The sequence below is a fragment of the Falco naumanni genome, chromosome 1, assembly GCF_017639655.2.
Source record: "Falco naumanni isolate bFalNau1 chromosome 1, bFalNau1.pat, whole genome shotgun sequence".
Classification (NCBI taxonomy): domain Eukaryota; kingdom Metazoa; phylum Chordata; class Aves; order Falconiformes; family Falconidae; genus Falco; species Falco naumanni.
In genome coordinates, this window is record NC_054054.1 from 119,393,044 (window position 1) to 119,409,069 (window position 16,026).

General features: G+C 48.2%; 1 protein-coding gene across 1 annotated transcript; it reads right to left on the bottom strand.

Annotated features, from left to right (window-relative positions):
* Positions 1–10,500: 10,500 nt before the first annotated feature.
* Positions 10,501–15,049, bottom strand: LOC121091885 (melanin-concentrating hormone receptor 1-like). The gene is made up of 2 exons (XM_040606430.1): positions 14,987–15,049; positions 10,501–11,550 (listed from the first exon to the last, which is right to left on the bottom strand). The coding sequence occupies exons 1-2, from the start codon at positions 15,042–15,044 to the stop codon at positions 10,502–10,504; spliced, it is 1,107 nt and encodes a 368-aa protein (XP_040462364.1). The 5' UTR covers positions 15,045–15,049; the 3' UTR covers position 10,501.
* Positions 15,050–16,026: the final 977 nt, after the last annotated feature.

The window sequence follows — 16,026 nt, forward strand, 5'->3', positions numbered from 1 at the left end:
CTCCCACTTTCAGACAGCAGTTTTTCTTTTGGGAGTTAATAAAAGCATCAAGTTATAAAAGTTCCTATATGGATTTGTGAGGACCAGATCTGGTTTAGCCTTTTTTTTTTTTTCTGTTTCTTCATCCTTTCATTTGGCTAAAAGGAACATATATTTCAAAATTTTTTTTTAGTCTTCCTATTGTCCTTTTTGCTCCATATTTCTCAAAGCTTCATTTACCCTGAGATGTATCGGCTTTGCCCTTTCAGGATTCAGGCTGGTTTGATTGAAAGGCTAACAGCAAGCTGAGTTTTATTTCCTGGTGCCCTGTTCTGCAGGAGCCAGCTCTTGGCTCTGCATCACCACCAGTGCCATCCCCAGATTCCTCCTCTGTGCAGTGCTTTCCAAGCCAAACCCGGTTTAGATAGTACTGCCCTTTTCCAGGTCATCATCAAGGTAAGGAAGAAGCAGAGTAAAGGAACTGCAGAATTTGCTTAAAACTTGGTTGATGTCCTCAGCAGTTATCCCATTCTTGTTGATGGGGGTGGGTGGGGGGGGGGGGTGTGAGATAGGGAGGTTTTCTCCAGCTGTGGTGTGTCTTTTCCAAAATGAGACACATCTTCGAAGCTTCCTTTGTAAATGAGTTGACAAGCACCACCCAAGAGCGTCTTGCAAGGGGAGAAATGGGATGTGGATTTTCTGTTTGTGACTCTGAACCCTGGTGGGGTATCCCAATACGATTGATCCCACTGCTCTTTTGAAGGGAGCTGCAAGAAGAGTGTCTATCGATAAATCCCATTTCTCCAGAGCCTGTAGTAGCTGGACTGTGCCCTGCTGCTTTCTGTCCTGAGATAGTTGTGTTCTGGGGAATGTGTGTGCAGATAAATTAGATTCTGTTGAGGTCTTTTTACAGAAAATATGTTCTAAACTGTGAACTGCTGCTTAAATAGGAACTTTGTGAACTGCCTGTGCTGTCTTTGAGGATTTCCACTGCACTTAGAATATTGTTGTGGTTTAACCCCAGCTGGCAACAAAGTACCACACAGCTGCTCCCTCCCTTGATGGGGTAGGGAGGAGAACTGGGGAAAAAGGTAAAACTTGTGGATTGAGATAAGAAACAATTTAATAATTGAAATAAAATGATGTATAATAATAATAACAATTACGATGAAAAGGAGAGAGAGAGAGGGAAAGAGAAATAAAATCCAAAAGAAAAAAGAAAAACAAGTGATGCACAAGTTGCTAACTGCATGCTGATGGATGCCCAGCCAGTCCCCAAACAGCAACTAGCAGGCCCTGGCCAACTACCTCCATTTATATATTCAGCATGACGTTCTGTGGTGTGGAATATCCCTTTGGTTGGTTCAGGTCAGCTGTCCTGGCTGTGTCCCCTCCCAATTCCTTGTGCCCCTCCAGCTTTCTTGTTGGCAGGGCCTAAGAAACTGAAGTCCTTTACTTCATACAAACACTACCTGGCAACAACTAAAACCATCTGTGTGTTATCAACATTATTCTCATACCAAATCCAAAGCACAGCATTGTACCAGCTAGTGAAAAGAAAACAACTCTATCTCAGCCAAACACCCAATGCAGCAGCAAAAGGGGTGAAGAATCCCTACAAGGACCTGGTACTCCTGCGGCATTTTTTGAGCCCCTTCACTGCACAAACAGATACAGAATTTAAAATTTGGGCTTCTACACTGAGCTGTCACAATCTCAGTTCGTTAGTGTTGATGGTTCCTCTTTTAAAGAAGAGATTAAACACTCCTGACAGATCTAATGTATTGCAGCTTGTTACTGGTTGCAGAAGTTTGTTTTCTGCTAGTAATTCTGTAAGTCGGCTGCATGTCACTTAGCCAGTCTCACACTTGCCTGAAGCAACAGTCTCACCGCTGGGCCATCTCTCCCAGCCCATGGGATGTATCTGATATCTTTGCAGCTATTGGAATAAGCACATTTTAAAGAATTAGTACAATGAGGTGATTTGGGAAGATTAAAGAAATAGAGGTTATGTCCTGTCTCTAATACATCAAGGCTCAGCTGATCTGCCTGGTCCCTGATGCTGGCAGGCTCATCAGGGCTGCAGCTTTTATTTGTCACTTGTAATGCTGCAGACAAATGTTTCTGGTAACTTTGTCTTTTGTTGAATCACCCACTCCTCTTTTCTGGTTCCCTTTCCTGCACTAAAGGACAGAGTCAAGATAAGCGGTTGCTTTTCCTAGCAGCCCTGTAGATCTTATCTGAGATGACAGCCAAAACTTTCCAAGAATAAAATGGTCATCATTATTCTCCTGTCTCTAGCCATCATCTGAGTTTTGGGCTGTTATACTTGTAAACCATTTGGAATTATTAGACTCAAGGAACTAGAGAACAGCAACATGTCAGCTTTCCTTCCTGGCAGCTCGTTTTGGTGGTGAAATCAGAGCCCTGACATGTCAAGCTCCACTCTGGGGCAGCCACAGAAGAAGCTTTTGGCATGACTCAGGCTTTGTTTTGCTTGGCTTTTCTCTAATCCCATGTCGCTAATTTCAGTGAGGCAGTGGTGTGAGCGACAGCAGACTCTGGATTTCCTCCTGAGGCCAAGCAGTGAAGGGGGTCTGAGGCTGCCTCTGCAACTGGCCTGCTTCCTTCTGTGATCATGGACTATTCAGCACCTGCAATTACCTGATGAGTATTAACCTCTTGGATGCATGTGTACAACATGTAGGGTGCTGTCCCATTTTGGAAGGGATTAAATACCTGTGTGAACGTGGCTGCTGTGGCTGGGTGGTACTCGCATCCTTTGGAGGGCCAGTTTCATCCCAGAGCATGTTTAGCTGTTCGAGGCAGTTTCCTGGTTAACAGTTGTTCTAGGAGTGAGTTAGACTATGGGTGTGCAGAGGGGAGAGATGACATGGACACACAGCAGAGCACTTAGTGTCTGGTCCACAGCTGCCCCATGTCTGCTCCACAGTGATGTACATCACAGCTTCTGCATCTAGATCCTACTTTATTCTTTCAAGTCTTTGCTCTCCAAGCACAGATGGTAACTCATAAAGTTTCATGATTGTCTAAGTTGGGAATTATTGCTGCTAAAGAAACTTCTAGAGGCTTAAGGAAACTAAAGCAGCCAGAAGGAAAAGGGCAGACAGCCACGGAACAAGGGACTGAGTCTACCTGCCAGGCCTGTCTGGAAATTGTTGTAAAGAAATAAACAGATGGTGACGTAAACTGGGCCAAGTCTCAATGCAGCCAGCTCAGTGCAGCCTTGATTTGAGACTACAGTGGTGTTCTCCCTCATCTTGCATCTGCATACCAGCACTTCTGCTATGTGCTTTAGCCAAACCTGGAGATGACAAAATAGCAGGGTATCAACAGGGGAGCTCTGATCCATTCCTAGCAAGCCTGACCTTGGACATGATGCCACATGGACAGGAAAGATGATAAATTAGGCCGCTGGTGTGGAGATATGGACTGTGAGTGGCTCACATGTTAGCTAGTGGCTGGGATATGGATGCTCCCAGAGCACTTTTTTGGGTGATGGAATCCCCACTGGAGCTCTATAAACCTGACAGCAGAGGGGCTTGGTAGGGTCTGCTAGCCTGAATGTGAACGCACACCCTGAGGGAGTATGGCTGTACCCATGGGATCTAGTGTAGGAAGGCAAGGGAGGTGGAGAAATGCCCATCCAGCTTGCAGCAGCCTTGGGAAAGGCTCCCATTTGTGCTCCTCACCATGACAGCGTGTGATGCTTTCTGACCCCGAAGGACTGCCTGTTGTCCCTGCAAAGGGGGTCTTGGTTTTCTGTGTGCACATTTCTTTGCTTGAAATTTGGTTGGCACTGGGGTCACAGGGAAGAGGAGCTGCGCTTCGACTCCAAAGGAGTTTGAAGATAAATAAAGGTGTCTTCACAGGCACGTAGGTCCTTATGCTGCTGCTTCTAAGAACCAACTACCCAGACCAGTCTCTTCTCCCATCCTATAGCCTTCAGCATACCAGGAGATCTAGTAGGGCCAGAGGTAGAGCCAAAACCTGACTGTACTCAGCATAGCCCTTTTCGTAACTGCATACAAAAGCTGGTCTGCTCCCCTTCCCTTGAAAACCAGGAGTAATTAGCTATGCTGCCACAATGCGATTAACAGCAGGCTGGGTTTGCTGGGTAGAGCCTCCCTGAGCACACAGGAGACATCCTAATTACCCTGATTGGGCCATTATGATGCAGGGCTGGTGGGGAGATGCTGGAATGTCGTTTTGCTTTTTTTTTTTTTACCCTGAGTCTGAGAGTGTCTGGAAAAGAGGGGGGAGATCTCATTAAAATCCCCCCAAGAAAGATGCATAATTTATTTCACACTGAACAATTGATGTTTCCCATGCTGCAGAAGGACTGAATATTAATTCCAGTAAATGGGTCTCTTCTCATTGAGCTGCCAGTGTTTGTGTTCTTAAACCTAGAGATTGTGTCAGTACTGGCTGGGGGCTGCAGTTTGGCACAAGGTGTCTCAGCCCAGTAGCAAATGTTTATGTGCTTTCTTCAGTGGCAGCAGTTGGCTGGGGAAAAGTATCTGGACTTGAATAAAAGCAAAAGACAGGCAACTTATTCTTACTCTGAGAGGTGACATTTTCCCCCTTTTTTTTTTTTTTTTTTTTTTTTTCTGAAGCAGTTTCCATGTTGATAACATGATGATTTTACATTGCCAGAGCACTTGGAGGACAAAGTTGGGGATTATGATCTAGAAGGTTGCAATAGCTTGACTTTTAAAAAGAAAAAAGGAGGAGGGGGAATTAAATCCCCAAAATACTTTGGGCAAGTTGAAATCCAAAGTCTTCATTTAGAAGCAGACAGGAAGGAGGACGGAGGGAACCCCGATATGAACAGTCTGCTCCCTTCAAAACCTGTTTCCATTTCTCAGTGGGGGCTGCTGGAGAAGGTGCACCTCCAAGAACCATCCTCCTCATGAAATAAGTCAATAAAACCTTTAAGAAGTGATAAGTTCACCCGCCATTTCCATCACCACGCTTGTCCCTATGGAGTGCTCTATGCCAAAATGTTAGTGTTTGGCTTGCTGTGGTCAAGCCCATGGGAGAAAGAGGACCGTGTCCCCGAGCCTGCAGTGGGATGTGGGTGCGAGAAGCATTGCTCTTGGATGAGGCAGGAGTCATCTTGCTGTGGCTGCCTAAGGAGAACTCTGTTTTCTCCTGTGAAGTGTCTGGTGGAGCAGGGCATGGCAGCCTGGTATTGCCAAGCTGTTGTGCTTCCAGGAACATGTGTAGGAAGATAATCATAAGAGCTCCTTCAGACTTAGCAAAGGCTACTTAATAATAACCACACACCAGAATAATTAAAATCATGTCACTGACTTTCAGCCTCCCTACCTTGCAAGTGGAAACCTGCAGGGGACAGAAGAGCACGGGTTGGAGGGAAGGGCTGACTCATCTGCTGACTTAATTTTAAGTGGAAGAAACAAGGTTTAAGGCCTAAACTAAAACCTGTGTGTGTCATTGTTTGACTGAAGCTCAGAAAAGTCACTGCCCCAGAGGTGTTTCTGTGGAGCCAGACCCTGCAGATCTCCTTTTCTCATGTGGTGCCGGACGATGACTCAGTCAGTACCTGGGGTAAAGCCTGCTCCCCGTTGTGCTAAAACCCCACTGACCGCTGTGGTAATAAACTCAAACTCACCCTGGTGTGATGGATGGAACTTGGCTCTCACTTGCAGGGGACTAACCCTGTGTGGACCTGCAGGATGGGGCCTTGAGCCTTCAGTGGTGCTTGAGCTGTTCAGCTGCTGTGCTTGGGGAGGGCAATGCTGGCATAGTCTGACCTTGCTTTGGAGGAGGAATCCTTCAGACAGAGGCTTGACCCTAGGGAGCGCAGAAATTACTCCAGCAGCATTTAGAGATGGTGAAAGGTACTGAGCTGACAACCCTGGAGGCTCTTCCAACATGCTTGCCCTCAGCACGCACAGAACTGCTTATGAAAGCACTGCTCTGTGCACCATCACGTCTCATACTGACGTATGCCACTTCTCAAGTGTGACTTTGCAGTTGTTGAAGCGCAGCTCTAGCCTTCAGAAGCCAGTGCCACGGCTCTCCCATGAGTTAGACTGGGAGATCAGGAGGGATGATTTCCATAGCAAACACAACTATACTGGTGGAAAGATGCTGCGAGGTGAACTACTGTTGGGTCCTGTGCAATCATAGCAGCTGTTTTCCAAATGGCATGTGGGTAGGGCGTGAAGGCTCTAAAAGCAGCTGTTCTCTCTCGTGCCCTCTCGCAATTGGGGTCTACATCTCTTAGCAAAGGTTTTCCCTCCAGTGGTGCACTGAGTTCCCTGTTCAAATGCTGCTCTGTAAATACAGCTTCAAAACACATTTTCTGTTGCCTGGAGGCACTGAAGGGCCCTGGTCTGCCAGAGGAGCATTCCAGTGGGAGATGGGGCTGTAGATGAGGCATCTCTCCCCTTTTACTTCTCTACTGTTGATGAGACTTTCCTGTGTGCTGCCTCCTCCCCAGCCCCACAGCAGGGATGGAGCAAGTGGAAAGGCTTCAGGGGAGTATGAGAGTTTGGTTATGTTGCTTCACTAATGGGAGGTGAGCAAGAAAGGGCATTGCTGTGTGGTCCCTGCATCTGGCAGGAGTAATGCAAAGCGAGTGCACTGGGAACATATCTGTACCTGCCACATGGCTCCTCTCCCACCAGTGAGTCTGTTGAATAAAATGTGTCCAATTAGCAGCCCAGGAGGACTGATGAAACACTATTAGTCAGGTTCTGGCTGTGTCCCAGGGGCCAGTGAGTCACCCTACTTCCCCCCACCCCAACGCCTGCTCTGCTCGCTCTCCATCACAGCTTCTGAGCAGGTTTACCTGTGCAGAGATTTCGGGTGGAGAAGGATGTCCCCAGCCCACTGCCTAGCAGGGCTTTGGGGACCTCAGCTCCAGCTTGTCATTAGGGCTGGCTTGGCAGAGCTGTGGCTGTGGGGAAGGCAGGGGTATATTTTACTGCCTAGTGTGGACACAGGGACGTGGATAGTGGAAAAGAGGTCACAGAGAAGGGTGAGCCAAGGACTCAATCCTGCAGCAACCAGTCAAGGAGGGCTCTCTCACTAGCTGGGAAAGTAGGAGTAAAAGTAACTGGACCATCTGCCCCTTGTGGGAGTTTATCAAGAGCAGAGCTGTGACATGTGGCTTCAGTCGCACCTCTAAGGACAAGAAGTGGAAGAGGAGGAGGGGGTGGAAAGTGAACCCATCTGTCTTCCTGCTGTCTGACAAGGCAGCTTGCGAATGCACAGAAAAAGTGTTGGCAAAAAGAGTCAAGGAAATTTGTCTCATCCAGGGTAGCAGGCTGTTGATCTGAACAACTAGATTTAATAATTTTTTTCTATCACCCTTTGGTTTTGAGAGCATTTTTTTCCCCTGGTTATTTAGCTGGATTTCCCTTAGTTCCTCTCAAGCAAGAGAGACAATGGGCTGCATATGGGGGGCAGGACTGCAGGGAAACACGCTGCATTATGTCCGTGCCCTTCTCACCACACCTTTCAGACAGACCTCGCAGCACTTCAGGCTGCCTGTCTCTGTGCAAGTAGCTGTGTCCTTTTCTACTTAGCAATGCCTTTTATTCAGGCTCTGCCATTAGTAATGGAGGCACTGAGATGCGGGGATCACATAATAAATGCAAAGAGCAGAAGAAACAAAGAGGTAGAGCTGAACACAGACCAGAATGTTAACAGGCTCTCCAACTTAACAAAGCTGGCTCTGAAAAATAGGGAGAAGGGGTAGGGTGCTTGGAGTAGGTCACATCAAGGTGCACAGAGACTGTTTAACTACTAGAAGGCCTTGCCTTACCCACTAGGTAAGGGGACACCTCTGAAGGCCTTTGAGCAAAAGGTTTGTCTTTAAAGGAGAGGCTTTTTTTCATCTTGCCTTGTGCTTTGGGGTGATTAGGAGAAGGTGGAAAAAAGCTATGTGCTGTCTGTGTTCTTTGCTAGTTTGCTTGCTGACTGTACCTCTCTTCTCAGCCTCCCAGCGTATCCACAAGTATCCACATCCTTGTCTTCCCAAGGTGTGTTTGCCACAGCTCTTACGGATGTACATGGGAAGGGAGGGACCCTACTGCTGGTATTTAGACATCTGGACTAGGAAATCCTTTGAGGACAGGCAGGAGGAACATGAGGGAACCATGAGCCTTTGCAGGGTGGTGGGAAAGGACAGATGCTGCTGGGATACTGACTAAATGGGAAGCCTTGTCTTACATGACTTTCCACCTTACATAGATGCCATCTAAAAGGACTTTGGCTTGGGAAGGTGCCCATGTAAATACATGTGACTTCAGTGTGATGAGAACTGGAAAGGGTCTACCCTGTAAAGACCCTTTTGAGTGTTGCCTCAGCTGGTGTTGGCCTCTCTTTTTGGTGAGACCATGGTTTTTAGCACATGGCTTGGCCACACTGGGTCAGACAAACTCACTTCAGGTAGGAAGAGGCTAGTTCAGCCATAAACACCTTTACTGTGTAAGTAAGATAATCTCTTCAATGTGCTGCTCTCTGGGAGCCCTGACAATGTAATCTGTTTTAATTTCGCTTATGCTTTCCTCCTTGCTGGCATTAAAGGAGGGGGAAAAACCCCACCCAACCATTCCCACCTCTTTTCACCAAGAAGCATGCCAGTCCTCTCTTTAACTTCCTTATGGGAGAAAGGTAACACAATAGCTTCCCTTGTCCTGAGAGCAAATCTGCCTTGGCACAGCACACATCTTCCTCAACCTTTGCTCCTGAGCCCTTTGGGGAGAGTACTGACCAAAGAGCAAAGCAGCTCCATGAATAACAGCAGGTGAAAATTCCTGGCAGTTAAAATGGGCTAAGATTTTAAAGTCATAAAGCTTGAAAGCTGCGTATGTGTCTGGCTTTATTGACCAGGGAAACAGGGACAAAAACCTGATAAGATATCCTACAGTCCCAGTGTGGATGTGCTACTGTGGTGGGTGTCGGTTGACAGAGCCTGGGATGAAATACAGAGAAACCCTGTTATGAAGTTTGTTCAATGACACAAAAAGCAACGAATGGCGTCTGATGGTGTCAGGGCACCCGCCTGCTTTAGTTGCCAGAGGTGAGTGAACTGTGTGTTCTCTACAGGGTGTAGACTGAAGCATTGGTTGTACTTAAATACCTCTGAGTGTCGTGTTGTGTGCATTAGGTGCACCTGTAAGTGTGCATGTGGCTTAGAAAGTCCTGTGCAGGTGACACAGTTTTGCTGTGTAAGGGTGAATTTCTGTTCTGGGTATATTGTGGGTAGCTGGTGGCATGAAACCATAAGTACGGTAACAAATTCTTTTGTGCTGTTTGATGTTTTTAATTCTTTTTTATGTTAAATTCATCTACAGTAACCAGTTTCTCCATGTTTGACAAAGTGTTGAACAATGCCTGCGCGTTCCCCTGGGAGCCCTGCACAGGCTATCAGTATAATCCCCTGCGTTTAGCTGATCTGTGCTGTCTTTTCTCTAGTCTTTGTAATGAGCAAAGTTATTCCCTAGCCTCTGACTGTTAAAGCTGCATATACAAAACACAGACATTTAATTTTCCCTCTTTTAACTTTGAAAACATTTGTTATTTTGAGGGAGCTGCATGAGCAACTCTGCTTCCTCTGAGCTGCCTTTTCACAGCTGCTCACTCCACAGACCTCTGCACATTGTGGTTTTTAGTCATGTTTTAAACCCTCCACCTGGGATTCCCCAATAGCCATGCAGACTGTGAGGCACAAGAGCAGCGTGAGGAACCAGCAGCATGAAAATCTGCTCATTGGCATGAAAAGCCACAAACCTGGTGTTAGCACTGGCAGTTCTGAGAATTGTTTGCAGTCCCTTAAAGCAGTGCAATTGTTATCTGCCTGCTTTTGCTTGAAATATTTAGGATTAGCATCAAAATTAGCCAGTTCTTGAAAACTTCTTGGTTGCCAAACAATACAGCCCACTGAAGGAAGATGGGTCTGCACCAAAAGACCAAGCAACAGACCTAGGTGAGAATTCTGGCCCCAAGATCTCTGCTGTTTGCTTCTAGGATATGAGCCCAGCAGTCAAAGTTTGCAGGTCAGTTTTTTTAATCAAAACTAAATATATGACATCGTGTTTCAAAAGTTTGAGTTTTGAATGAAGAAGGTCAATATTGATATGCTGCTTAAGAGCCGTGGTCAGACCAAGATGCCAGAAATCATTGGGCAGTGTTGCTGATAAAGGTTTTACTCTTTCAGGGTGAACATTCCCCCATGAAATCCTCTTTCTGTCCTTTCTCTCTTTTTCATTCATCTTCTTTGGGGGCCCAGTGTCTTATGTGATAGAGTCCTCCCATGCAGGAGTGGAAAGAAGCAGCAGCACGCAGCATGTCACAGGCCAAGGGTGGTGCAGGAGCAGAGCCCTACAATGAAAAAGGGAGGCACCTGGACTCTTGGAGGTGGAAACTTGTCGTTCATATGCTTCACCAAGAATTGCCTGAAGCTGCTGCTTTTCCATTGACTTACAGATCTGAAGGCTTTCTGCTATGGTCACTTCAGAGTGCCCTAGTGAACAGCCACAGTTATGGGCAGTGAACGTGGGGAGAAGTCCTCCAGAAACTGAGTCTGGTGGGTGGATTCTGGTGCCAGTTTCAGACACACGCTGGCTTCTGTCATGCTGTTGTTGTTGATGGAGCTGCTGTTGTGACATGGCTCTCTTGCAGGGCGGATGGCCACTAAGAACTGGCGCTTGAAGGTCTCGCTGAGGGCAATGTAGAGGAAAGGATTGAGGCAACTGTTGGCATAGCCCAAGCTAATGGCAAAATTGTAGGCATAAAAGAAGGCCATGGATGGTGTGTCGATGCCAAGGTGAACCAGCTGGAGGATGTAGAAGGGAGCCCAGCAAATAAAAAAGGCGGAGCAGATAGCAACGGCCATGCGGGTGACTTTCTTCGTACGTACCCGGAGGCTCCTTTGGGGCAACGGGACCACAGTGGTGGCCATGTGCTGGAGGATCTTAAAATAGACCACACAGATCACAATCAATGGCACAGCAAATGCCAGCATGAACTGATAGAGGGTGAACCAGTAGATATCAGTCTCTGGGTTGGGAAGCAAGAGAGCACAGCGGACAGTCCCATCCTCCAGAGGCATAAGACCTGCATACATCCACACAGGAATGATGGTCAGGAAGGAGAGGAGCCACACCAAGCAGATAACTAGAGCTGCAACACATGGGGTCCGGACATAGGTAGATTTTAGAGGGTAGACAGTCGCCAGGTAACGATCCAGTGTCATCACTGTAAGGATGTTGGTGCTGGTGATCTGGCTGTTTGTGTCCAGGGCGGTGATGATGGTGCATAGGGGAGCTCCAAAGTACCACGAGCCATTTCCTAGGAGTTGGTGGATAAGGAAGGGCATGCCCAAGAGGAAAAGGAGGTCCACAATGGAGAGGTTGAAGATGAAAATGTCAGGCACAGTCTGTTTGCATCTCAGCTTCTTCTTCTTGATGATAGTGTAGATGACAATGAGGTTCCCGACAATGCCCAGGAAACAGATGATGCTGAAGAGACTTGGCATGATCACGTTGGTGTATGGTGCTGGCTTCTCTGCTACTGCCAAAACAAACCAAAACAGTGAGTGCAACCTGGAGGCAACCTCTTTACACCTCTGTGTGTTTGCCCTGCCATGCAGCTGTATCCCCCTCAAAGATGTAGCTTGGAACGATGTTTAAGATCCTCTGCAATACTTGCAGAAGCTTAGCTGGGGATTGACACTTCCTTCTCTGCCACTCAGTACCTGCAGCACACCACCCAAATCTGGCTGTGTTTAGGCATCTTTCCTCAGCTCTCCTGGTATACTTCTGTCCTGCTTTTAAACGCCCCAGCTCTTTTTTGGGGGACTAAAATCAGGCTGGTGTGCCTCTGCACTCACCAGTGCCTGACTGAGTTGATAGTAACTTTTCTTCCAGGGACTGCTGGGTGTCCAGCCATTTTTGAGGCAAGTCTGTGAGGTACCCAGTGCTTTGCACATCCGAGGCATAAAGCCTCCACATGGGTGCCAAAATCTGGATGTAGTCAATGCCCAAGCTGTTGTCAAAAAGCTTCAGCCTGTCAGTTGGGTGGTTTATCTATTGTACCGTATGAGACATAGAGTTCATTGACCGTGCAGGCAGATAACTAATGCTTATCTATATTGTGAGATCTGGGACTGTACCCTGGCTGGGCCCCAGCTCTCTTGTCAGGGTTAAGCCAGAGCACGCACTCCTTTCCATCTTCCTTCTCTGCCCCACTCCCTTTCTCTAGGGTTTTGGGTTCTTTTTTTCCTAGAAAGAAATCCAGGTGTATGGCCAGACAGGGATTTGGGAGTATGTTTCAGAGTGGCCCTTCAACAAGGAATGCCGTAGTTCTACAAGGAGAAAAACATGGCTTAAAGCTGCTGTGTCTGAGTTCTGGATGTAGGTGGATTTCCAAGGCAGAATTCTTGCCTGATAACGCTTAGTTTATCAGCACTGATGCTTGACTGCTGCTTTTCGGGGTGTGAGGCCCAAACATAACCAAATTCGTGTTTGCCTTGTCCCTAACATGGGTTTAAAATCACATTTTGAAGCCACAAGCCCTCAGCACCAACCAACAGGGATTTCCGCTCTTGAACACAGAAGGTGGTGTCTAAGGCACTGATCGCAGTGCTGTCTGTTCTGCAAGACTGACACGTGCAGTGTGTGATGGAGTTTGAAATAGCCCTTCTCAGCTGAGGCAAATCTCATTTCATCTCATTACTTCTCTCCTATGGGACCTGGTGGTTTTGTTGGGTTTTGTTGGTTTTTTTTTTTTTTTTTTTTCTAGGGGAAGGTTTTGTGCGAGTTATTTGTGTGGCTGTTACACATGAGCCAAGACTGCATGTGTCTTTCATTGAATTGCAGATGATTCAATGTGCTGTTAATTGGAAATGCTTTCAGTCACTGTACTGTTCCTTCTCCTTAGAAGCCTATACCTGTAGGAGAAGCCTCCTCCAACAGAACCTAGGGAAATCTTGAAAATGAAATTAAGTGAAATGACAGATACTTAAAGGTGTTGTTTCTGCCAAAGTGGTGCCTATATGCTGAGGTGGTATTTGCTGACTTTGACCCCTAAAATTCTTGAGTACAAACTTCTCCAGATTTACTCTGGTGTGAGAGAGAAGCTTGACTGAATTGGCAAGATAGCTGGGGCTACATTGCTGGCCTGGTCTGTGACTAGAAAAATGTGTGCCATATCAACTGTATGTAATATTTCAGTGCTCTTAGAAGTGGGACATGGTGAGCTGCCACTGCCTCAGTCCTTCTGGCACTAGGAAGCAGTCAGCTAAGGCATAAGCAAGGCCAAGGTCAGAATCTATGAAGTGGTTGCTGCGCCATTTTATTGGAAAGCCTCTGTGCAGATGACAGAAAGCAGCCCATGAGGCACAGGAGAACTGGCAGGAGCCTGAAGGCAAAAGCCAGGCTTGGTTGATAAGAAAAAAAAGCCTGATCCAGGCCACTCATGGGGGCTTAAATGGTCCCTATTCCTCCTGGCTGCTCATTAATCCAAGGAAATGCCCCATTTTACATAGCTTTGGTAAGATATTGTCGTCAGCACCCTATTCTTCAGCATCCAACCTGTGCATCCTCTGAACATTGAAACAGATCTCACACCTCCTTAATGCTTGGAGATGGCAGACTTGAAATTGGAAGGGAACGACTGTGGTTCTGCTGTTCTGCATGTAGCTGTTATGAGTTCTGCTCTCCTCTCTTTTAGCCCCAAATTTTGTTACGAATGTAGCGGGAATTGATTGTACAAGTGAAATGTAAATGCCACTTGGTTAGCTGGAAATTGGGACAAAATGTCCTTTTCCTGTACTATAATCAATGCAGTGTTCATGGTGATCCTGTAACATTTGGAATGAGCTGAGCTGGCCTTAAAGCAGAATGTGTGCAAGCCCAAAGGCTTTGTGTGAAATGTAATCTGTGTAGTGTTGTAGCATCTTTCCTGCTGTTGGTATTTGTACAAGTGGGACTTTCAAGTGTTATTAGCTGGAAGCTAGTGTGATGCTATAGTTTTTGTGTGTATTATAGGCTGGAGTCAGAAGTGCATGAGTGTCAAAGTTATCCAAAGTTCTCTTATCTCAAGCTGAAAGAGGCTTTAGAAATCATTGAATCTGAATTTTCAGTGCTGATTCTGTGCACTTTCAAGTGGCTGTATTTTGTTTACTGAAACAGGTACTTCAGGCATTGATTTGTTCTTGCTTGTAGATCTGTGGCTGCCCTCTAACTCCTTTTGAAAGTCCCAAAGGGGACTGCACTATGTGAACTGAATGAGGTCTGGCCTAATTTATTCTTTTTTTTCCCCTCTAAGGTGAATGCTGTCCTCAGCCATGCCCAGATACAAAAGAAACTACATCTTTACTGCATTTCAGGAGGAAGCAGAATTATAAAGGACATACTGGTGCAGAGGGGGACAAAGACCACATATAAAACACCTTCTGTTGAAGAGTTTCACCCACTTGTACCATGGAGAGTTAGCCTGCCTGACCCCAAACTATTGCTTTGGGAACAGCGGCAGCATGGAGAAAACAGGAGGGTGACGAGGGTCACCACTTCCCTCCCCAGCGATGCCTCCTGTTCTCTGCGCCTTGCTTCCCTCCCTGTCTAGCTGGGCTGGGTCATCTCTGCAGCTAAGACCAGCGGGCTGCTGGAGTTAGCGCTGTCTCACAGCCAGACGGCAGCGGGTCGCTCCGAGCTGCTGGTGGCGGCGGTGGCGCGGCGGTGGCGGGCGGGGCGCGGGGCCCGTCCCGCCGCCCGGGGCGCGGAGCTGTCCGCCCTCGGGTGCTGAATGCGGCCCGGTGCGGGAGGGGGTGCCGGGGGGGCGGTGTCCCTGCGCTCAGCCTCCACGGGGTACCCGCAACCCTGCTGTCAGCAGGAGGGCACAAGGGGCTTGTGCCGTCGGATCCCCCCCCGCAAAGCTCTCCGCGCCCCCCGCCCAGCCCCGCGGCCCCGCCGGGGAGGTGCGCCCCCGCCCCCGCAGGCCCCCTCACCTGAGCCGTTCCGAGCCTCCGGCGCGGAGAAGTTGCGGGAGGAGTTGGCGACGGCCATGGCAGCGAGTCCCGGTGGCAGGGACGGAGAAAGTTGGGCAAGTTCCCTCGGTGGATCAGCGGCGGCGATCAAGCGGCCCCCCCCCTCCGCCTTTCCCCGGCGGGGCGGCCGGGCAGAGCGTGCGGGAGGCAGGAGCCCCTTTGCAGCGGCGAGCAGAGGCTGCGGCTAGGCTATGCTCCGCTCGCCCACCCCCGCCCCGCCGAGCCCCGAGCACCTGCTGACATCAAAGAGCAGCTGACTCCGCCAGCCTCGTCGGCTGAGAGCATCCCCCCACCGCCGTCGGGTGGGAGGGAATGCCGGTGCTGAGTGGGACCGGGGCGGCTGCCCTCCCTTAGCCGGGCAGGGAGGAGGGTGGGAGGGGGCCGGGGGGCTGGGTAGGGCTGCGGCGAGCGCCCCTTCACATCACTTCCCCGTGCCGCCCCCGAAGGGATGGCTAGGATCTGCGCCCTCCTAATCACAGCTAGCCTGCTATCGTCACTAGGAGAGGAGTATCAGTAGCTCTGATTTGCCTTCAGTTTGCCTTTCAAGTAGCTCTGCTCTCCTGCCTTTAGTGTGTGGTCTCCTCCCTTGCAGAGTCACACGCAATTTTCATCTCCAGTCCCCCACTAGTAAGGCTGGGGAATGTCAAGGCACCAAATTACTCACTGAAAACTGTTGCTTTGACTCTCTGATCCCTCTAATTCCAACCTGAGATAGTTAACTTGTAATTAATTCTCTGCTGTTTTCTGCTGCTTCACATCTTGCCACAGTTCATTTGCTTCCTAGCTCCAGAAATTAACTCTATTGCTAACTCGAATTTATTTGTGTTTTTTCCCCCCCGCCCTTAAAATACTAGGCAAGAACCAACCCACCTAGGTTTTGAGAAGCTGCTTTGCTTTTTGTCTTGCCAAAGCAGTAGCCTGTTCTTTTCTGTGGCTTTGAGCTGCTGATGTTCTTCCTGCTTATTGTTTACATGAGTTGGGTCCCTCCATTATGATTTAAT